Here is a 23,592-nt window from a genome sequence, read left to right as displayed (position 1 = left end):
GCAGCACAATCACATACCTCTCACCCAGGCTCGTCGGCACCCAGGGGCCTCGCTCAAGCAGGATGAGGCTCCTGGCGGGGCCGTCTTTATTACTCACAGTGGCACACACCGGTTCCCCTCCCCAGTCCAGGTACGCGGCACACAGAGGAAAGCGGGCGCTGGTGCTCCCTCTCATTCTGGGAGCCCTCCCTCTCACGGCCCTCGTGTGCCTTCTCGTAGTTCTGGATCCGAGCAGGCCCAAGGCTTATTCCCCAGGCAGGTTTTCAGGAAGGCAGCTGTGGTACTGTGGCTCTTTGCAGGTTGTACGAGGGAAGCGAGGCCTGTGGTGAGGTTCCAGGTGGCACCCCTGTAACAGACTTAATCTGTGTTGCGAACCAGGCTAGCTCAGTTCAGAGATATAGGGAGTGGGTGGAACATGAAAAATGACACTTTTTCACCTTAAGAGAACTTCCTAAATCAACCTCATGGGTGCAGGGAAACCCCAGGGCCAGATTAATTTTAACAGAATTTTAAACCAGAGAATGGCCAAAGGTTCAGGTCAAGAATTCTGAATTCAGGAATCCCATCAGGATGGGAGAGAAAGCATTCATTCTAACACAGACCCCACAGCTGATGGTTACACAAAGTACCTTAGCAGCATTAACTCAGAACTTTGGAAATCAGCTAGAGAATGTCCCAAGAAGCAAAGTGTGATTCTTTGCACTACAACTTGAATTCTGTAAGTGCCTGCCCTACCTTTTTTTTTTTTTCCCCTCCACACCCACCTCTTTAATCAGCCAAACCATCTTCTCCCTCAACAACAAACTCACATCTCTTCAGTTTGGGTGGCTGTTTTCTTCCAGGGGCTGGATATGAGAGAAATTAGCGATGTCGCTTCAGAAGTAGAGCTTCCCAGATGCGTGGAGCCAGAAGGTAGGGTCGAAGCCCCACTTTCATGATCATCTCATTCCCAACTAAGCAGCCTTGGTTTTCCAAGGCCCCCTGGCGAGGAAGGAAGAGCCAGAGCACTGGGACCTGGCTCCAGATAGGGAAGAGCAGGGCAGGCTTCACGGAACATCCTCCAGAGTAGAGAGTGGCAGCCATACCATTTCTTGGATCCGTGACCCTGGCCCAATCTTACTGAGCAAATTCAGTACAAAGAATCACGGTCTCTGGCAGCGAAACCCTTCTGCAAAGATAAGCTGTGTACATTTCCTTCCTCTGTTGCACAAACCCCCATCACAAGCCATGTGGGGTCTTCCTGGGACACCCTGCTGGTCTCCTGCCGCCTGACAGGTACTTTCGATCATTACAGATCTACTCTTCCAGTAGCCTGCTACTGCCCAATGGGCACGCCGCCAGCTCTGTTCCCTCTCCACCCCCACGTGGGCCTCCTCCCTTCCTGTCTGGGTGGCCCTTTCACCCCTGCCTCTACCCAGAAAGGCCCTACCCCACCTGTGCCCCCAGGGCACTTTTTAGGCCATAGCTCTGCACCTGCCCTGCTTGCTCTGCGGATATGGGGGGCAGGCCAGCTGTACGGATACCTTGGGGGGTGTGGTTACCACCCAGGCAGTGTAGGGGCCTGGACCAGCCTCACCCATCACCTCCACACACACTGACTGTCCCCACCGCAGCGGGCTCCGAACTCCGGCAAGGCTTCTATCGGCCGTGAACAATGGGTCCCACTCTCGTCACAAGGCAGGCTCCCCGCCATGGAGGTCAGACGTAGACAAGAACAATGGGGTGGTCAGAGGTGTCTGTAAAAGATGTTTCAGAGCAGCTTGGGCCTCATGACGGTTTTAGCTTAGTTACAAATCCCAGGCAGTTCCATCTGCTTAACCAGTTTTTCCGGTGACACTTCAATGCTGGTTTTCTTGGTTTTTATAGCCTCTTGCTTTCAAATTTTAAAAGTAAAGCCAAAATAACAACAACTCCAAATTCTTCAAACTGAACAAATAAATAACGGTGATAATATTTATATGTGTAGGCCACGTGAAAAGATTCGAGCATGACTGAGGAACAGAAAAACCAGGAACAGGCCTTCGTCTTGGAGCTTATAGCTGGCTCTGGGTCATGGTGTGACACTCCTGAAAGCCAGTAGTTGGAAGGGTGAGGTGAGAATGAGCAAAGATGCCTGGCCGGGGCCTCCTGGTGAGGCTAGGGTTTCAAACAGACAAACCTCAGTTCTCCCGACCAGGCACTGTGGTGTGATCAGGGTCGCAGGCGAGCTGCTCCTGGGGACACGGAGGCCTTCTCGGCGTGACGGCACGGTGGGGACATCAGAGCCTGTCCCAGGGAGCACAAGCTCTCTGGGTCAGCTGCCAGTCTTGACCTCTTTCCAGATGGGACAAGGAGCTGAGGTCAGGAACAGTCCCCTCCTCCCTGGACTATGTGACAAGGGGGATGTGGAATTCGTTTGTGTCGAAGATCAGGGGTCTCCTGGGAGGGCTTGGGTCCCTGTCGGCCTTGTGCAGCAGCTTGAAGAGCCCAGTTCCAATGTTCATAGGGATCCCCATGATGATGCATTCAGACACCCCTGAAACCAACCAGACAGGCCATCAGACGGCTTTTCAACATGGGTGGGCTCCCAGCCCCACAGCTCTCCTCGCAGTCTGAGCCACAGCTGCCCTGCAGGCTCGCCTTCCAGAGCACTAAACGCAGCCAGCAGGGATACTGAATGATGCCCGGGGAGCCCTGACTTTGCCACCCAGTGTTTCCTCAATTGGGGGCCTAGAAAAGCAAACTGGCTGACGTTAGAGACCAGTGCCCTTGGAAACAGCAGTAGAAACTGGTTGCCTATGCTCAGGGGTCAAGGCTGGGTCAGGCTGAACAGCACGCCTGTGCCTTGGAAACCCACAGCCCTAATGGGAGACACGTGGAAGGCAAGGCCCCTGCAGAGACAGGAGGAAGGCAATGGAGCAAATTCTTTCTCCGAACTCCACTCCAGCTTTGGATCAGACTTCTGGTTCCATAACAAGCTAGTGCTTGCCTACTGTATTCCGGGCTTTGTCCTATCAGGAGACCAGAGAGACAAACCACCAAGCTAAAGACCAACACGGACTGAGAGCTGACACTGAGTTAACAACACTGTAAAGGACGAGGAAGGGGAAGATTTCACAGCAGGGGTGGGGTGACCATGCAGGCCCCGAGGAGGTCAGTGGTGGATAGAGGCAGCAGTGTTGTGGGGCTGCAGGGCCCAGCATCCCGGTGGCAGGGCCGCAGTGCTGGCCGTTAGTTCCACTGTCAAGCACACTCACTCTTACTTTTGCCTTGGCCTTGTCCCGTTCTCCTGTCCCAATCTCTGCTCCCTTTTTCTTTCCTCTGACCCTTCAGTATCTTAAAAATGATATAGTAATTTCTCTTTTCCTCTATCTGCAACCTGTGTTCCTTTTGCAAAGAGAAAAAGTCAATCTTAGGAACAGAACCGAGGCACGTGCCCTGACCGGGGCCCCACCTGACCAGCACGTTTGGCAAATGCATGTAAGACTGGGAGACGAGACAGGAAATGGCCGCTATGGTGGTGGGGATGGCGGCCAGGCTGGGAATCTGTGCTTGGGCCAGATGTGTATGTGACCTTGGCCTGGCTACCAAGCCCCCCGCGGACTCCCACCTCGGGCCTGTAGGGTCTTGCATGAGAAAGGACAGAGGACCGCGGGCACTTGGTGCGGGAGCCAGGGAAGAGCCAGCCGGGGCGCAGGCCCTGGTGTGATGGCCCCACCACAGCTCTTCTCTCCCAGGCCACCATGAGAGATGCGCTGTGTGGTGTGGGGAGGTGGCCGGTGGGTGAGACTCGTCAGCCAGCAAGCTGTCCCCTGTTCTACTTGTGCAAGGGTTTATTTTATTTTTAAAGATTTTTATTTATTTATTTGAGAGAGAATGAGGGAGAGAGAGCGTGAGAGGGGGGAGGGTCAGAGGGAGAAGCAGACTCCCTGCCGAGCAGGGAGCCCGATGTGGGACTCGATCCAGGATCGTGACCTGAGCCGAAGGCAGTCGCTTCACCAACTGAGCCACCCAGGTGTCCCATGTGCGAGGACTTAATACCCGTCCCTTACAGACGTGCTGCGGTCAGTGCACGCAAAGTGCTGGGCCCGGCGGCTCTCCTTCCCCAGCGGTCAGGACAGCAGGGCCACTGGACGCTGCTCCCTCCTGTCAGCCCTGGCACCACCCAGCGGGGGCAGGGTCAGACTGGCCAACTGCATCTCCAAGGTCTAGAAAAATTCCTTGATGCTCAGGGTTCATCTTTCCTTCTTGGCCCCAAGAAGCTGTCTGTACGGACAGAGAAGCCTTCTAACAGACGAGGGGGGAAACGCAGGGGGCCACAGCCAGGCTTTGGAGATCAAAGATCAATCATTTCCAATTCCGTGATCTTTATTCCTACCTCAGTTTCCTCACCTCCTGGGAAGCCCTAGTCACGGTCTCAGCTACAAACCACTAAAGCCCGCTGGTGAAGGTCCTAGAAACACCAAACCTACCACACACGGAGTCCTTCTGCCCAAAGTAGGCCGCATCGAAGAGATGGTCAGCTGTCTTCTCAAAGGAGGCCAGCATCAGCACACTCTCCTTCATCTTGGCCAGGCCAAACCTCGTGATGCCCAGGACTTCACCCTGCAGCGGGGGAGGAGGAGTTAGGGTGGTACTCACACCACTTACAAAAGCCCAGAGCAAACCACACCCCCTGCCTCCCCTCAACAGAGTCAGCCCGAATCGGCCAAGCAGCTGTCCAAGCCAGTCTCGGGTCCGGACAGGACCCTAACAGCGATCTGTCCCACTGGCGTCCCCCTGGGGCTACCAGTCACTGACAACACGGACCTTTCCATTCCCAACCACATGCCGTTGGAAGAAAGAGTCACGAACTGAGAGCCAGAATTAAAAACCTAACTTTTAAAAAAGAGAGTACTTCTGAAGATGTTTATTATGGCTCAAAGAATTCCAAACTCAAATAATTTAAAAGCCTCACAGTAGGGAAAGAGTTAAGTAAATTTAGGCGCTTTCATTCAAGCCCACAGTGCACCATCGTTAAAAAAGTATATTTATAAAAACTATGTGACATGGAAAATACTCATAAAGTTAAATGAAACAGGATAAAACCCACATGCCCACTACTCACCACAACTGTGTAACATGATACGTGCGGAGAGAATAACACCAGGAGGCAAGACTTAAAAGTGACAGCCTCTGCTGAGGGGCGGAGGAAACGGGTCATTTCCCCACTCAGTTCTGACCACTCTGTCATCAGGGACAGGCTCCTAAGGGCAGGCACCGGGAAAGCCTTATGGCACTGCTACGGCGCATGCGTACTAGTACAGGGGACGGATACGTTTTGTGGGAAAAGAGAAAGAAAATGACCAAGCTCATTTCCCACCTAGCCTCCCCTTCAGATCATGGTAACTTATCCTTTACCTGGAAATGGCTACAGAAATGTAAGGAATGGGTTGAAAAGGAAATAAACAACTCGGTTTTCCATGGAAATCCCTGGGCTTTTAGCAATGGCCAGTTTTGCTCTAGGATAACATTTCTAATAAGGACAAAAAAAATAATGCCCCCACCTCCTGCCATGAGGTTGCAAGTTTCATACTGGAGTTTTACCACAACACCCAGCCCAACCCCATGCTTGGTCTTTGAGCGATGGTGACATCCTGTTTTCTTTCCGTGGCGGCTGTTACAGCTGGGTGTTCTCCAGGCAGCTGCGAGACAGCGCGGCGCATGGCGCCCTACCCACGAACCTTGTAGGTCATCAGGTCGGACAGCAGCATCACGTGCCTCCTGTCGATGCTCATGCCGTGGTTGACCATCGTGTACTGGATTTCGTTGATGATCGTTGTCCGGGCAGCTTCGATGCCCAGAGTTTTCTCCACCTACAGAGAGCCAGGATGAGTGGAAGCAGCCTCTTCCAGCCTGCTGGCCCAAGTCCTCCCCATGTCCTCCTCTGCCCGGCAGCTTCCTGGCACACTCTGGGCCCTCTGCCAGAAATGGGCTGCTGGGCAATCTTTCGTGTAGAACCACAGCAAATGGCAGTGTCAGAGAAGTGTGCCAGGACAACCATAAGGTGACCCTGCGTGTGAACGGTACCTCATAGGTGTTATTGGAAGTGGTGCGGGTGCCCTTCACACCGTGGGTGGCCATGACCGCCCGCAGGTTATCACCCTCCACCAGGAGCTTGTACTTCTCCTTTCCGCTCTGCTCGTCGATGTGGATGACAGCTCTGGAAACCTCCGGGATGCCCTGCACCACCACCTGGACTCAAGAGACACAGAAGGCTCAAGGCCCGGCGGTGCCCACGGCAACCCCACCCCCACCCCGGTAGCCTCAGAAACCACACAGGCTGTGAGAACTGGGAACGTCATGCCTGGGTTGTCACCTTGACCAGCCCCGTTTCTCAGCGGGGTTTATCGGGAACATACCAAACTAAAAGTGCCCGTGTGCTGTTGGGGTTAGGGAGAAAGCACAAGGTCAGGGGGCCATACCACAGTCTACATCAGTTTTATCAGAGAACTGACAGGAATCTAACAGGCAGACTTGGTGTGGCAGGGCAGAGATGGGAAAAACCTGACTGATTCCAGAGGGATGTGGCAAAAAAGAAAAAATGGACACCCTCCTCAGTCTCTGTAGTGACACAGTCCTTAGGTTGCCTGACACCTGGGTATTCGGGCTAGAGGTAAATATGGTCTCTCCCTCTACAAATCCCCAGGCATTAGACTGGGTGGGAGCCCCAAGAGGGGACTTTTGTCTCACCTTGGGGAGATCCTCCTTCAGGAACTGCAGCACATAGTACATGGAGCTCTTGCTGTTCTCTCTGGGGGTGACACACACCACAGCCTCGCCGTGAACGGCCACATCGCCAGGCTTCACGCGGAGCTTGGACATGCAGATGGAATAGCGCACCGTCTCAGCGTTCACCTGCAAGGTGGTCAGACACGGGCCACGCACCCAGGACGTTACTGACAGGGATGGAGGCTTCGATTCCAGTGTTTCTTGGCCTTTTTCCATCACTGCCCCATGACAAGCCTCACTTTTTCCCTTAATCTCATTCCTCACTGTAAAATTTTAACATGAGACATACTATGTATTTGCTTATATACCGCGTAAGTGTATCTACTTTACTTGTAAACAGAGGAGACTTTCTTCACAACCTCCCGTCACCCCAAACCAACTTCTGCCCCCACTGAAAATGCATGCTCCATTCACAACAACACACATAGGCTCCAGGGTGGTTCCAGGAGGCAGGGGCCTGGAGAGCAGGACAATCTGTGTGTCAGTGAAGCCTCCCCTTTACCTGACCTCACCACAACTGCTCACGGGCCACAGGCCTTGATGCAACCCAGTCCTTCTGGTACAAGAGCCACAAGGCAGGTGGCCAGAGCTAGGCTAGAGAAGCCCCCAGCCTGGAGACCTGGCTGCTCAGTTCTGGAATCACAGTCTATGGGCAACACGAACGTGGTACTTGAGAGAGCAGGCTGAGACACAATGTGGCCAGGATGGGTGTTAACTGCCTGAGAGGAAGAGGAAGGTGCCAGAAAGTTACTCAGTTTGCACCTGTGCCTCAGCTGCTCTGTGAGAAAGGCTACAATTTCTCGCTCTTTACCTGTCTGTGAACACTAGTAATATTAAGCCAGACTAGTCCACCCAGACAAAAACATTCGCCAAGCCAGCCAGGTGCTGAGCTGGGGGCCCACAGGTGAGTAAGACACAGGTGGCCCCGCGCTCCTGCCAGACCCTCTAATACTGTGTCACGGCAACCGGCTATTGTGGCCTCACACAGTTTCAACAAATTTCCCGTGTGTCTTTAGATGGGAACGTGTGTGTCAGGTTCAGGTTCAGAGAGAGAGAATGGGAAGGTACACTAAAGACCCTTACAGAACAGAAACCCAACAAAGCCTCCTCAATGCTTCTCGTGCCTGGCTTATTAGCTCCCACAACAGGTTATCAGCGCCCATCTTGGGACTCACAGAGGATGACCTCCTGCCCACATTTAATGACGTGACTTACTTCCAGTCTCAGAAGTCTGATCCGTTCCAGGGAGAGCTTGACGAGGATAAAGCAGTCATCCGGAAGAAACACTTCTTCAATATACTCGGAAATCTGTTGTGTCAGCAGACCAGAACGTTACACAGCCATTGTGTGGCGCTGCTCATTTTGGGGGACACGGGACAGCGTGGCCACGTGGCCAGCAGGCCCAGCACAGCTGGAGCTTAGGCGCGGGCTCGCCACACTGCCGCTCTAGAGCTCTTGTCACCAAGACGGACTTCTTACCTCTCCCAAGAGGGTTTTCTCGATTCTGCCCTTCACGAGGCGAGCGTAGTCCGCGTCGTCGTCCTTATCCAGCTGCGCCGTGATGATCGGGGTGCTGAGAGAAGACGGGGGCCGCGGTTATGGCCTGGGAAAGCCTGCCGGGAGGCCGCTGCCGCGTGACGCCCGGGCACTACTGGAATCCCAGGGCTAAAGGCCACTGCAATTTCCGGAGCACTCACTGGGGGCCTCACAGACTTTCTTATCCAGACTTTCCATTTTTAGATCTCACGCGGCAACCATCAGTGAGTTCCAAAATGAGACGGTTTTTGGAACGTTATTCCTGACCAAGCAGGCCTATCTCTTCCTCTCTGGTCCCGGCAGGTATAGTTATTTCGATTCTGTACTGACCCTTTACACTCGTGCTGTAGAGCTTCCTCCACCCCGCCCGCATCACCACCTCGCCAGGACACCTGCCAATCACTTGCCGCCGGCTTCTGCCCTCCCTGTCCTGGCTGGCGTCCCCCGACCACGCACCCCCAGGAAAGACCGGGACAGCTGGTGGTGGCAGCAGAGCTCCTGCCACCCTGGACGCCCACCGTTGCTGCTCTAGAACCAAGCGCCGTGTTCCCTCCTTGGATGCTATTTGTCATCACTTTGGGGGATTCAGATCACAGGTGAATCATGATGAGGTCACAGAATGTACTGTAATGCATTTCTACCTTTTTCCGGTCTCAGATGACCTACAAACCCTACCACGAAACCACTAGGGAGTCATAGACTGTGGCCACAGCTCAAGTGACAGACTCACCAGTCAGGCTTCAGTTGGGAATAACAACATCTGAAGTTTAAATCTACACAGACATATTGATACAGTCTTTCCAGTCATTTTTTATGTTGACTTGTGGCCACAGAGAACCACTGCCCCACTTGTGACTGTACCCAGTTTCCACTTATTTTTTCTCAAGTGGGTTTTTTAAAAACCTGGATCTGATGAAGACAAGCATGCTGCCAGAGTTGACAATACTGCCCAGAGTACCACACGTGGTAAGAGAATCGCACGACAGGCAGCATGAGAACAGATGGGAGACGGGGGCAGGCACCTGATGGCCTTGGAAGCATTGATGATCTCTTTGATCCGGGGCACACCCAGGGTGATGTTCATGGACGCCACGCCCGCGAAGTGGAAAGTCTTCAGGGTCATCTGGGTGCCTGGCTCCCCAATGCTCTGGGCACACAGTGCACCCACCGCAGAACCTGGCTCCATCTGCGCCCTAGAAGGTAAGGGTATGAAAGAATAGTCCAGAAAACTATTGGGAAGAGGCTTCTGGTTATCTCCTTTCAACAGAAAAAAATGCAGGTGTCGCCAGGGTCAGGAGGGAATATGCTATGAGCCAGGCTGTGCTTGTGACAGGAAGAACCTGGCACGGATCAGCCAGAGGTGCAGACAGGGGGGTGCGGAGGGGGTGCAGCAGTCACAGGGGCCCGATGATGGAAGTGAACACTGTGTGGCTACTTGTGGTCTGTGTGCAGTGACTGGGCCCAAACATCGACTGCCTGGAGAAGCGCCAAGAGCTCTGCTAACAAATGGAGCTGACGGCGGACAGTGCAGCCAGCACCCGCCAAGCTACTCCACGGGGGAGGAAGACACTCAGAAATGTCTTCGCAATTATTTCCCCATCTTGGAACATCCAGGCTGCCTCCCCACCAGAGACCCTAAGAGAAGAGGTGACAGAACCTGCTCGAACACTGGCAGTGGATAAGCAGAGCTGGTGCAGGACCTCGCTCCAGTGGGGAAATGGAAAGGACAGGAACCCCACACGCCTGCCTGGCAGTCCAGGCAAATTAGCATCCGTACCTCATGTACTTGTCCCTACAGGTCTCCAGGAACTTTTCGATTTGGGTGGGGGTGATCCGGTCCAACTGGTACAACACACGGGGCTGTAGGAACAGAAACCAAGTGTGCGGGTCAGGCTGTGGGACCCGAGCCCGTTGGGGGCACCCGAGCCCGTCGGGGAAGCTGAGCGCTACCTCTGTCGTGCCGTTGTCGTTGATGCCGTATTTATCTCTGGTCTTCTTGATCTTCTCAGAAACGCCCTTGACGAAATTTTTTATTTCCTGAAAGAATACACAGCAAACATCAGTTGTGTATTTCTTGGGGATCTGGATGGCAGTGTGTTTTACAAACTTCGGTAGTGCGATGCGCCCACCAGTTTTGTGATGGCTAGTGATGCCCTCTCCACCCCGTCCCACGCGGCCCCCCACACAGCCAGCAGGGGCCACAGCAGGAGAGCCCGGCGTGGACGCCATCTCCTCTGCTCTCTGGGCATACATGTCGCCTGCATCCACCCAGCTCCGAACAACTAGAACTGTACCATTTATAAACTTGGGAGTCTCTAAACGGGCTTAGGTTTGAGGCTTTCTCCTGAAGTTATGATCAACAGAAGTACCAGCTAAAGCACAGCTTTGAAGACGCTATATACATTTCAAACACACGGTTTCGGCTTGCCTTCATTTCAAAGAAGACACGCCCAAATCCCTGCTTCTCTTTCTCTCTCTGACCCTCACCTCTGCCTCACCCCCACCTCCCGCCTCACTTGCCCTTCCCAACAATTAGGACTTTGTAAGGATTCCTGGAAACCAGGCTGGGAATGAAACATCAGTGTCTGCAGTCCCCTCTGTATTGCAAAGTAGCACTTTAAGCCCCGGATGGGGACTACATGGAGCAAGGAAGGTGACAAGGACATCATGTGGACGAAGCACAGGGCAGGGCTAAAGGCCACAGACTTACATTTTCTGGTAATCACTCAAAGTGGAAAACCTGTTTCACAATTTGTGGTGTATCTCTGACATAAACCAGCCCAGTGGTCACCCCTGGAGCCAGGATCTAGAACAAGGATTGGCTAGCACTCAAGGAGGACTTACGGAGGGGGTGATGGGCTTTAGTGAGCTATGTCCATCAAAGCCTTGCTCCCGGGGGCTCAGATGTCAAGCGCTGTGGGACCGACTCTAAGAGCACTTCCCAGGTGAGTGGATGGCACATGCCATGCAGTGACAAAATCCTTCAGAGGCTGCTGTGACACGGGCCTGGGGGCTGGTGATCAGCCGCTCTAGTGTGATCCAGGGGTGTTTGTGAGAATGTGGAAAGAGTGGCTAGACTACACTTCGCCTCAGCAGCGCTCCTGGAAATAGAATTTCCCTCACTGACTTTGGACAAATAACAGTGGCAGTGAGCTTAACTGTCACTCCTGAATGTCCCTGCAGGCACCCAGCTGCTCTGTGTGGCTGGCTGAGGGTAGATCCACACACGTGGACAGCCCAAGGGCAGGGGGAAGTCCTGTTTCTCCATTTCAAGGCAGACCGAGGGACCCCTAAGGAGAAGGCCTACATGCCCCCTACCCAAAGTCTACTCCGTCTGTATCACATAGCTGAAAATGTCTGTTTTGTCTGAAACAAATATTTATTTTCATCTTAAATTTTTTAATTGTTATGTTAATCACCATACATTACATCATTAGTTTTGGATGTAGTGCTCCATGATTCATTGTTTGTGCATAACACCCAGTGCTCCACGCAGAACGTGCCCTCCCTAATACCCATCACCAGGCCAACCCATCCCCCCACCCCCCTCCCCTCTAGAACCCTCAGTTTGTTTTTCAGAGTCCATCGTCTCTCATGGTTCGTCTCCCCCTCCGACTTACTCCCCTTCATTCTTCCCCTCCTGCTATCTTCTTCTTTTTTTTTTTTAACATATATTGCATTATTTGTGAAACAAATATTTTAAAGCGATGGAACCAGCAGCCTACTCTTACAAAAATAAAACCCTATCGGCACCCACAGAGAGCTTAAAACTTCCTAGAGCCCAGTTCTACTTTAACCTTGCAACAATAAGTCTCTTTAGCCTCCCACAGACCACGTAGCAATTTCTAGTTACTGTATTTTCTGAAAGCAAAACCCGCTAATACTTAATGTTCTTATTTTAAATGGCCTTAGCTTATTATATCCAAATGGTCCAAGGCTCATGGGCTGTCCCCAGTCAGCTGCTGCCTGGCGGGGTGAGACCTCCCTGTGAGGTGGCATGGCATTAACCCCATCGCTCTAGAGCGGAGGGCCCTGAGGGGCTCAGGGAGGTCACGGGCTTGGCCAAGGCGACAGGCCTCTCCTTGAAGTCAGATGCTTTCTCTGAAGACTGCTCTTGGGGCAAGAGGTTCTGCAATGTCATCCTTGCCCACTGGTGATTTCTGTCTCCTCGGAGCCCAGCTAACCAAGGGGCTGCCTGAGGTCCATCATACTCTAACCCCTGTTTATGAACGTAGCTTTCTTGTGATGACTGCTCTTGTGGGCCAGCTCTCTTCCTTCTCGAGAAAGTGTGGAATACAAGAGGGGTACTGTGCCCTTCCGTCATCATTCTACAGAAAGGACTTTTATTAATTTACAAGATCTGAAATGTTTTCAAGAAATTCTTCTTAAAGAGCAGCTCTCCCGGTTTACTTACTGACTGTGAGAGGGAGACCACACTTTTAGGCAGTCAGTGACTGCAAGCCAGAGGTGGAACCTAGACCGTGGGGGGCAGTGGGACAGTCTCTCCTGGCGCGGCTCTGCTCGGCAGAGGCACTCACAGCTGCTGCCACCTCCCGCCCTCTCTGCGACACTCAGCGCAGAGAACCTCTTTCGCACTGCTGAGTCCCTTCCCCAGCCTACTCATCTAGCTCTGGTCGTGTTCTTCAGGGCGAGCTGTTGATCCCAGGTGTTCAAGGCCGCCCCACTGCCGGCACAGCAGAACTGCAGCGAGAGCCCAAGGCTGAGCAGACCCAGGGGATTTTCATCTGAGGAACTCGGCCCGTGCGAGGAAAAGAACACGCACTGAAAACCACTTCCCAGCCTAGGGCACTGGAAATGAGGTCTTTCAGCTACCACCCAAATGGACATGCTTCCAGTGGCTTTGCTGAAAGGAACGGTTTTCCTTACACAAAAGTTAGGGTGGATTTTCTAAAAGTTAGGTCAAAAAAAAAAAAAAGCTCACTTTGTAGAAATGAAAACTCAAATAAGCTACTAAGAGTTCAGGTGAACCAACCCATGCATACTAAGAGGAACTCACAACACGGCAACTGGCAGGCAATTAATCACATGGCTAACCAGCAGTTACGTTCTCACACTCACTCCACAGCACATCTGCGAGCACGGGCAGTGGCTCCCGGAGGGCCTCAGCTCTGGCACAGGCTGGGGCTGGAGAACACATGAGGGGCTCAGACACAGCTGTTCTGGCCAGTGGATTTTGGACTTGAGTTCATTAGATTGTGAGCCCCTGGAGGGCATGGACACATTTAGTCATCTCTGGGGTGTGTGACACGTATTGAGGGCTAGAAGTACTCCCTGAGGAAGCACACACTGCGGGCCAGGGGGGGCACCCGTTAAACCCTGTCAAAGGCAAGAAAGGAGCCAGAGTGATGGACAGGGAAGCCACGTGTGCCAGAAATGGGGCGGAAGCCTGTCGAGTCCGGGGAGGGCCAACAGCCGGACTGCTGCAGACTTCACCCCTTATGCTCAGCATTCCCAGCATGCTCAGTGTGGTACCTCGTTATATTTCTCATAGCCTGTCTCAGTTAAGGTCTTTGAGGATAAACAAAAAAGTAAATAAGTGAATACAATCATGTATAAAAACCAAATCACAATTTTAATATGTTAAAAAAAAAGAATAAGAAAATTTATAAAAACAAAACAAAACAAAGGCATTCAGCCTTGCCATACTCTGGATTTTAAACTTATTAAAATCTGGAAGAGTCTCTTTTTCCCCTTTCACACCTCAACATATAAAAAGAGTCAAGAGCTTCCTTAACTAAAACATTCTCACTTATGTTTCACTTTACTGCTGTCATTTCTGATATACTGAAAGGGAAAGATTCCTGACAATTCTGTGCTGAATTTGAGTCACTGATTGGTACACAGAGGCTACCATCATTTACTGGTTTCTGTATCCCTCTGCTTTTGATCATAACTATGATTATAAACAGGAAGGAGATGCTTGAGCAGGTCAGTGAAATTAAAAAACAAAAAACAAAAAACCAACAAACTAAAAAACCTTAAGAGGATATCAAGGTAACAGCGCCCTGGAAGAAGAAGGCTGGCTGACTCAATGAACTTAGGATCCACACTATCGCAACAGGAAGAGCAATTTAAAACACCACCACTACGGGCACCTGGCTGGCTCAGTCGGTAGAGCAGGTGACTCTTCATCTCCGGGTTATGGGTTCGAGCCCTGCCTTGGTGTAGAGATTACTTACAAATAAAATCTTTAAAAAATAAAAATAAAACACCACCACTAGGAAAAAAAATCACTACGATTCACAATGACTGTGGGAAGAGCTGGTCCCTTAAGATGGGGAAGTGGGTAAAGGGGTTGGTAGGGACATGGTTAAAAAAAAAAAAAAATCAGTTCTTGGGCACCTGGGTGGCTCAGGTCATGACCCCAGGGTCCTGGGATTGAGCCCCGCATCGGGCTCCCTGCTCGGCAGGAAGCCTGCTTCTCCCTTCCCCACTCCACCTGCTTGTGTTCCCTCTCTCTCTGTGTCTCTCTCAGTCAAATAAATACATAAAATCTTTAAAAAAAAAATTAGTTCTCTAAAGGAGGTATTTTTCTAGGAGGGAGACACTCGAGTGAGAGACATACACTAAGAAGGACATGATATAAATTCTTCATGTTGGCTGGTGAAATTTTGCCTGAGCCAGTCCTGAAATTTTTAACAAAGAAACACTCTTTTTTTTTTTTTTAATTTTATTTATTTATTTGAGAGAGAGATTGAGAGAGAGAAAGGTCAGAGGGAGAAGCAGACTCCCTGCCGAGCAGGGAGCCCGATGTAAGACTCCAGGATCATGACCCGAGCTGAAGGCAGTCGCTTAACCAACTGAGCCACCCAGGCGCCCAACAAAGAAACACTCTTAATGCCCTCCCCACCCTTGCTTATAAAATCCACCTGCTGGAACGCAGCAACCATCTCTTGGTGATGGCCAAGCTGGGTGCGCACCCCCAGCAGCAGAACTCACCTGCAGGAAGCTGTCCTGGCAGCAGAGGAACTCAGTCTTCTTCATGATCGACTCAGTGGTCAGGACCAGTTCATTTTTACTTAGCGCAGGCTCGCTCTGACACGGGAAGACTGCCTCGAGTATCAAAAGGAGATAGTGTGATGTGTATGGGGGTGACCAAGGGTGGGGGGCAGTATTAAGTGAAAGAATTTATAAGAGACAAAATGACTTTTCTCAGTTCGAGCTTTTACCAACCTGTGATTTTTTTTTTCTTTCAAAACGTATTTTACAGTCTACCTTTAGTATGAAGGTGACAACGGGATAACCCCACTCTACCCCACACGAAGACTTGTGGAAGAGTGGGTATTATTCCATTACAACCTTCACCCCACCCCAGATTCGTGTTAGAAATATATATTGTTGTTTTAAAAAAACCCAAACATTTCAGGAGTGAAAATCCCATCCCCAAGCTCATGGGATTTCCCCAAAGTTTTAATGGCTGCATATTACCCTAATATATGAGCAAATCACTATGTATTTGATTTATACTTTACTGATGATTTGCCTTTATTATAAACGATGTTGGAAAACCACTCTTGGCACATTTAGATCATTTCTGTAAGGCAAATTTCTATAAGTGGAACCACCGCGTCAAAAGACACCCACATTTAAATTCAGATCAGTATTGTCAAACTACCTTCTGAAAAAGTTGTTCTAAATTACACCCCCGGTTAAAGTATGTGCTTTAGTAAAAGTTTAAGGCTTGCTTCTCAACACCCACGACTTTTAACCCTGGCCTGTAATACGCTTCACCAGACAGAGAGAAACCCAAAGTCCTCTTCTGTGCAATCACTACCAATGCTAGACTCTGAAACCGAAAAAATACTTTCCCTTACTATTTGGGAAAATTATGCAGAGTACACAGGAAGAAACATACTAACCCAGTAGCTGGGTAGAAATAACTGAGGCATTAACTGTGTGTGAAACTCCAGAGGACACCTCCATTCCAAACACACATTCTCAGAAACACTCTAACCCCAGATATAATGCTAAATCTTACTTTGATGTTGTCCAGAACTCTTTTGAACTCTAACGGTTCATCTTTTCCCTCCATAGCTGCAGGATCCAAGCCATCTCCCCCGTAAATGAACTGGATAATATCACCCGTAGAGCTTCGGACTGTCAGGTCATACTGTGAGCACAGATCTTCAAGGGACTTGACGAGCCTCCTCTAAAGGAAGAGAAGGAGAGGAAACAAAGGCTCAGTTGCTTTGAGAAGACTAGTCACATGTGCAGAGGATGGGATCTGCAACACTAAGTTTCAAGGTTACTAGTACTTTCATCAGTTAAAACATTGTATTAGACATCTCTTTTAAAAAGAGTCCCCTGACGCTCAGAACAACAAGCTCAAAAGTGGCCCGAGAGCCTGTGCAGGGGGATTTAGAATATGCTCCAACCTCACGCACTCTAGTGTATTTTTGAGTACATGCAATTTAAGCCCCATCACCCCCAAAGGACTCTGCAAACACTAGCTATTTTCCTAGGCTGTTTTGCCTTCCCTCTCTTTCTCCCTAAGGTACAAATTAATGCAACAGCTTTGCATTTCTAAACACAACTTAATCCAGGACCCCTGTGGGCTTCAATATGAATTACAGAGGATCAGGTGCAGGCCCTCTTCTGGGACACAGGGGGAAGAACAGGGACAGCATTGTGTCTGAACCAGCGGGCAGCAGCCATTCCTCAGATCTGCTTAGGGAGAACCTTCCACCAGCAGAACACTCCAGCCAGCAATGTGACCGTGGCTCAGTGAATCAGAGAGAGCGAAATCTTCCTCCAGGCAACTTCAAAACAAAAATCCCTCATGCCAGAACAAATTTGTTCTAGGTTAACACACTGCTCTGGGAAAGTCATACTCTACTTCAAAAAGGTAAAGTCAAAAAAATAAAGTCAAAAGACATTCTGGCAAGAGTGGTGAAAAGCATTTCACAGTCTGTTGGGTTTCTGACAAAAGCAACACACTCCAAAACTGAAGGGCAATTTCCCATCCAAAGATAACGAAAAGGGAAGTATCGATGAGGATACACACGTACAGGCCAGCTTATGGACAGAGCTGACTGCTGACCCGAGTCCGCTCCCACCCGCAGCAGCCCTGTTTGCTCCGGCTCCCTCAGCCCCATGCCTGCTTTATCAGTCCTGCTGTCCCAGCCTGCAGAGGGCTGTGCTTCTCAGACTGGGGTCCACAGCGGGGGGAGAGGGGAAACAAAGCCACAGTGAGGGCAGGGCCCAGCAACTGGGAGATTTAACTTTATCTGGTGTTATAAGGAGAAAAAACATTGAAAAAATGTAAAAACAAACACAGATCATAGAGGACAGGGTAGAAAATGATAGAGAATGAAAAGAAATCCTTTGCTTGTGGTCTTATGGAAGAACAAAGTCGGGATGTGTTCTCGCTCCTCTGCCATTCGGGGTATTTTTACAGCGGCTGGAGAAGCATAGGCATTGGGAAACCCTCTAGTCTAGTTTCCTTTTGGCCCCCTGAGCCCATTATCCTGGAACTGTGCAAACAATGGATAAAGAGCCATCCCTCCAAGTGGCCAAGGCCTCTGCCGGCACTGGAGTAAGTTCTTGGCGTCAGTTAAAATTATCCTAATAACAGGTTACACAAATAGTTGCCACATAGAAGGAGAGCCCTCTCAGCGATCGGGCGGTACTATCATCTCCATCTTCATGTATTAGGACACAGAGGCCCAGTGAGGTCAATGATGTGTCCCCGGATGCACTTCCAGTCCATGTTCTCAGCAGAGCTTTGGTGTGTGTGGTTCTGGCCTGATCTGAGTCCCTTGAGGCACACGGGATGAAGTGAACACATTATCCTTTTAGTCTGTTTGTTTCTACGGCACCTGCATTTCTCAATTTTTCCTTTTAAATACTAAGACCCGATACATTACAGCTCATGTACAAAATATGTAAACACTCAGCAGTCAAAATCCTCAGAATCTTGTCCTGCCCAGCCGCAAATGGCCTATATTTCTTTGAATTACCTGCATGTACCCTGTTTCAGCGGTCTTTACGGCTGTGTCGACGAGACCTTCCCGGCCAGCCATTGTGTGGAAGAAAAACTCGGTCGGTGTCAAACCGGAATAAAAGCTATTAGCCACAAAGCCTTTGGCAGCTGGGAGCTGAAGAGAGGTGGGGGAAAAAAAGAATGAAACAAAAAAACCTTCAAGGTCCACAACTTCAAAACCCATTCAAATCACAAAATGCCCCACCTTTAGACTATAAATACCTGGTCAGTGCACGCTCATGAAGGGGCAGCCTTTACAAGCCCTTTCCTCTTTTTTTAAAAAGATTTTTAAAATTTATTTATTTGACAGAGGGAGCACAAGCAAGGGGAGCTGCAAGCAGAGGGAGAAGCAGGCTCCCATTGAGTAGGGAGCCCGATGCGGGACTTGATCCCAGGACCCTGGGATCATGACCTGAGCCGAAGGCAGATGTCCAACCGACTGAGCCACCCAGGCGTCCCATACAAGCCCTTTCCTAAAGGAGGAATAACTTGGCATAAACTATCCTTCCCAGAGAAAAGTGAGGATGAGGTCCCAGTCAGGGCTGGTGCTAGGGCCAGCAGCAGGCAAGTGGACCAAGAATTCTGGATGCCCCCAGCCTCTCCCCTAAACTCATCAGGTTCCCTTAGAACTGTGAACCTGACCCACACAGCAGGCACCATTCCCATGACCACTTGGCTGTCTGACTTCTAGTGAATTCTGATCTTGGGCAGAGACCCTAAAATGTTCCTGGGGCTATCTGGATACAGAGAGTACCCATACACTCTCAGTACAGCAGTCCTGTCTCCCCAAGTGGGGCTGGACAAAAACTCTGCAGTCCCATGGGACAGTAGCAGCTAGGGCATCTGTGCTTTAATGGGAATCAGAGCTGACTCCAAATCCACAATCTGAGTAACCAAATCTACTCTAAGTTCCTCAACTAGATTTAATAGTTGTTTGCCCCTGAGTTCCAGAAAAAGCCCAGCACAGATTTGTCTATCTTTGTCTATCTCTGCTTATATTAGCCCTCAAACCACAAGGCCAATGAAACCCAGAGGTCATTTAAAAACTGAGTTTGAGGAGTGCCTGGGTGGCTCAGTTGTTTAAGTGTCTGCCTCTTGATTCTGGCTCAGGTCACGATTTTGGTTCAGGTTATGGTCTCAGGGTTGTGAGATCGGGCCCCGCATCAGGCTCTGTGCTGGGTGTGGAGCCTGCTTATGATTCTTTCTCCTTCTGCCCCTCTCCCCCTGCTCACATGCATGAGCACAGGCTCTCTCTCTCTCTCTCTCTCAAAAACAAACAAGCAAACAAATCAAAAAACCAAAAAACTAAGTTTGAGAACTCGAGAGGAGTCTGGAATTTCCTGGCTGTTTTATCGTGGCTCCTATCATCACTATTTTAAAATCACCATACTTTGATGTCAGTGCCCCCAAAATAAGCATACAAATGGATCATGCATGAGGTAACCTTACATTCTGATTACTGAACGTAAGCTGGATAGGACCCTGAAATCCTCCTCCTTGAAGAGAAAACAAAGAAGCGGGTATCGATCCAGTTTTATAGCTGCGAGTCTAACAGGGTCCTACATGACTCAGTCGGGGATGAGGAAAGACCCTGAGCAGCCCCGGCCTCACAACACCTCCTCCAGGAACGCCTTAGTTGGCAGCACACGCTCCGGTTCCTCTCCTGTGCCGTTGGTCGCCCTTCAAAGCTCTGCCTGAGCTGCTACACTTACCTTTGAGTGTTTTTCAAAGTGAGGCAAGGACCTGTTTTCAAAGCCATCTGGCACTCGAGAGCCACTGATGGCCTGCTGTCCCACACAGGCAATCATCTGTGATATGTTAATGAAAGAACCTGGGGAAACAGGTTAGGAATATAACATTCGTTTACCAAAATAACATTAACTGAAGTACGAGCAGATGTGTGGGATAAAACAGGACTGTGACGTAGCAGGCTCCCGGTCTAGGGCCAGTAAGAGCCAGAATGAGAACAGTATAGGATAGAGCCCTCAGTAACAGAACAAAGGCAGAAGGATGGCAGGCAGAGCTCAGCAGGGAGTCAGCACTTTGGGGCTGGAAGAAAGACTTGCAGGTGAGTCTGCGACCAGGCTGAACAGTGGCAGAACACTACGATTTGGACATGAAAGGGGACAAGGAATTCCAAGGTAAGCGGAAGAATGGGAAGGAAGGACACAGGAATGGGAAAGTTGGGGGCATGCATGTGTACCAGGGGCAGGAAGGAGAATCCTGGGGGGAAAGGCAGCAAAGTTGGACTTTATTCTGCTAAAAAAATTTACAGAAACAGAAGCAGGGAGGTTTTGAATCTGAGTGCAGTACCATGCAACCTAATGCTTTCAGGTCCTAAATAACTATAAAATTAAAGTGTTTTGCCACATCATTAAATATATTAGCTCAGATATACTAGTTCAGAAATTTTTTTTTTTTTAAATAAGGTCAAGTTTGCTTGAAGCATCCCTGTGCTCTGAAATCCACACGGATTATACAAGTTCCTCCAGGGGAGTTAAATTACCACCATGCAAATAATTAAGTCTCTTTCTCTACATATGATTTAAAAAGCTATCCCCTTATAAATGAAAGGTCTGAAGTTATGATGTGTACATTTCCTGGCACGACCCCTGCCAGCCCATGCGGAGGATGGGGACAGTGGCAGCCGGAGCTGCACTCACCCTTGGAGCCGCACAGAGCCATGGTGAGTGGGCTGTTGCTCTTATCTAGCTCCCGGAGACAGGCACTGCCTGCGTGGTCTCGGATCACAGACAGCTCCTTCAGGATCAGAGCCTGGCAGGGAGGAAGAGAGGCGCATGGGGGCTCTGTCAACTACCAGTGTTCAATCTGACACTGAAATTTGAAAAAGTTTAAGCCAGATGTTAGATTTCCACTTAAGGTTTTCAAGCCTTATCTATGAAGACCCACATCTTCCACGAGGTTCTAAAATCAGTGCTTAAGGTACAACTGATTAGTAATAAAACCCTGAAAAATCCTTATTTATTTTTTAAATCCCTTAAATGGCCCATAAGGTAGAATGCGAATGGCTTTGTGTATAGCGAGGGCCCTATAGCATACTACGTCCGTGTGTACATTACTGTATACATACATACCCGCTTAAATAAACGTAAGAAGCATAAGCTAACACGTGGTATACAGTAAAGGAGAATTGCTTGTACTATTATAAAATTTACCTCTTGTTATTTTACTTTCCAAGTACACATGTGAATTTCCACCAGTTAAGAGCGTGTGATAAAGTGACTCCACAAGAATATTCTAGTCTTTGAGCTCTTCCACAGGCTATCCTTTCTCAACTCACAATTTAGGGTGCTGAATCAGTGAGGAGTCAGGTTCCACGGAAAACAAGTACTGCAGAAGCCCCAGGTAACTTTCCAGGTAAGTCAATGAGAAACCTCTGTTTCTCTCTCTCTTAAGACTCAGTGAGATTAAGAATGAGCTAATGGGGGCGCCTGGGTGGCTCAGATGGTTAAGCATCTGCCTTCGGCTCAGGTCATGATCCCAAGGTCCTGGGATCGAGTCCCGCATCGGGCTCCCTGCTCCTTGGGAGCCTGCTTCTCCCTCTGCTTCTCTCTCTCTCTCTCTCTCCCCCCCCCGTCTCTCATGAATAAATAAATAAAATCTTTAAAAAAAAAAAAAAGAATGAGCTAATGGTCAATAGTGCCTATACAACTCTGCTTTCTTCCTAGTTCATGAAAAATTCCTTTCATCGGAAAATTTCTTACTGCTTCTCCGTTCTTCCACACTTAGGTGAGTTAAAGCCCTGAGCCGGGGCTGCAGCGGAGACTGGAGAGAGCCAGGCAAAATCCTGGTGCAGTCAGACTGCTGATGCAGGCTGCCTGAGAGAGAATGTAGGGCTCGCAGAGGCTGGTGGTCCTTCTGATTCTGACACTAGCTGGTCAAGGTCTCAGCTAACCTAGTTTCAAAGGTGACAGGGGCAGCAGCTAGGCATGTGACTCTCAGACTTTTCTGAATTTTCTCTCTTCTGTGTCTGAGTCTCTTTCGAAGACCATCTGTTGATTTTTATTTTATTTTTTAAAGATTTTATGTTTAAGTAATCTCTACACCCGATGTGGGGCTCGAACCTACAACCCTGAGATCAAGAGTCGCATGCTCTACCGACTGAGCCAGCCAGGGGACCCATCAAAGACCATCCATTTAAAGAGCTGTGGTTGCCGGTCTCTACTGGAGAGATGCTAGAAATAGAAAGGGCAGAAGCACTGCAGTACCAGTTACAGCAGGGGCCTAAGTGTAATGCTGGAATAAGAGCAGCCCCATGTGGTCGAGTGAGCAGACAGCCATGTCTGTACCACCTAGGAACATGAAAGCTGCTAGGGATGTAATGGATCTGATTGAAGGTCCCTCATTAAATGAACAAGCACACACCCAGGCAGCACAGAGCTGACCTGGGGCTAAAGCCATGGTGTTGATTTCTCCCTCCCCTCTGCTACCTTCTCTTCCGGCTTGCAGCACAAGCCCACGCGGACCAAGTGGCTAACCCACCCGAAGAGCCAGACGCACCTCCAGAGTCTCCTCAGCGGTGCAGCCAGGCTGCTGCTGCAGCTTGCCTGTGTTCAGGGCTTCGATGTACTCATCACATTTTTTATAGCCAGCATTCAGCAACTCATACTTGGCCTTCAGCAGTCCTTGACCAGGTGTGACGTCACCAATCCCAATGGAGAATCCACGGTTTGCTGCAGAATAGTTGGCAGGTAGAGCAGAAAGAGAGGGCCACGAATGTTCGTCAACATACTACACGGAAACAAGTTTACACCTTCAGAAAACATATCATGATCCAATTAAATAAAAATGTATCACGGCAGTTCCTAGTAAATTATATAGAAATGACCAAGACTCACTGAATCCTGTCAGAGACCTTACAACCCAGTGGGGGGCAAGTATTGTCTCCAACTAATTATAATATAAAGCAAACTGATATTAAACACTAAAAAGCAGCCGGAGGAAGCCAGCAATAGAAAGTGAGCCATCTGATTTCTTGTTCTAAGATACCATCTTAGAGATCTTTCTGCCCACTCCCTCTTGCTTCTTCAGAAATCATTCTAAAGCACAAAAAAACCCTACCATTGAGGGAACTATGCCCCACCAATTACCTAGCCCTAACCTATGTAGAAATGGGTGAACAAGAGGCACCTGGCTTCGTAGCGTGGGGAAGGGATGCCTAAGAGTGGCTGTGGAAATGAGGACCCACGAGTCTGAAAAGGCTCAGAAACTGTACCATCAGCTTCTGCAGATGCTGCAGATAATGTATGTGTTGGAAATAAGGAAACCTGGTGGAATATCAG

At 49.8% G+C, this 23,592-nt stretch overlaps 1 protein-coding gene across 3 annotated transcripts in view; it reads right to left on the bottom strand.

Annotated features, from left to right (window-relative positions):
• Nucleotides 1–25: 25 nt before the first annotated feature.
• POLR3A (RNA polymerase III subunit A) overlaps nucleotides 26–23,592 on the bottom strand; it is a 48,921-nt gene continuing 25,354 nt past the window's right edge. The window contains exons 16-32 of one of the 3 annotated variants that reach the window (XR_015767146.1): nucleotides 22,811–22,983; nucleotides 20,953–21,064; nucleotides 20,002–20,120; nucleotides 18,267–18,404; nucleotides 16,286–16,456; nucleotides 15,247–15,360; nucleotides 10,237–10,323; nucleotides 10,064–10,146; nucleotides 9,309–9,479; nucleotides 8,230–8,323; nucleotides 7,966–8,058; nucleotides 6,712–6,876; nucleotides 6,049–6,213; nucleotides 5,703–5,834; nucleotides 4,452–4,584; nucleotides 810–2,515; nucleotides 26–346 (exon numbers count right to left, since the gene is read on the bottom strand). Coding sequence is in view for 2 of the 3 variants with exons in the window: in XM_028109657.2 (XP_027965458.1) it covers nucleotides 2,367–2,515; nucleotides 4,452–4,584; nucleotides 5,703–5,834; nucleotides 6,049–6,213; nucleotides 6,712–6,876; nucleotides 7,966–8,058; nucleotides 8,230–8,323; nucleotides 9,309–9,479; nucleotides 10,064–10,146; nucleotides 10,237–10,323; nucleotides 15,247–15,360; nucleotides 16,286–16,456; nucleotides 18,267–18,404; nucleotides 20,002–20,120; nucleotides 20,953–21,064; nucleotides 22,811–22,983 (2,099 nt within the window). In the remaining variant the exon portion in view is untranslated. Of the gene's footprint in view, nucleotides 2,516–4,451; nucleotides 4,585–5,702; nucleotides 5,835–6,048; nucleotides 6,214–6,711; nucleotides 6,877–7,369; nucleotides 7,470–7,965; nucleotides 8,059–8,229; nucleotides 8,324–9,308; nucleotides 9,480–10,063; nucleotides 10,147–10,236; nucleotides 10,324–15,246; nucleotides 15,361–16,285; nucleotides 16,457–18,266; nucleotides 18,405–20,001; nucleotides 20,121–20,952; nucleotides 21,065–22,810; nucleotides 22,984–23,592 lie in introns of those variants that run through there. The other 2 variants (XM_028109657.2, XM_088020181.1) reach the window with 2 other exon arrangements.

This window comes from Eumetopias jubatus, unplaced genomic scaffold (assembly GCF_037043125.1).
Source record: "Eumetopias jubatus isolate StellerSeaLion01/CBP00866 unplaced genomic scaffold, mEumJub1_p1.0 scaffold_17, whole genome shotgun sequence".
NCBI lineage: Eukaryota > Metazoa > Chordata > Mammalia > Carnivora > Otariidae > Eumetopias > Eumetopias jubatus.
Note: the sequence above shows the minus strand (reverse complement) of the source record. Positions and strands in the feature narration are given on the sequence as shown.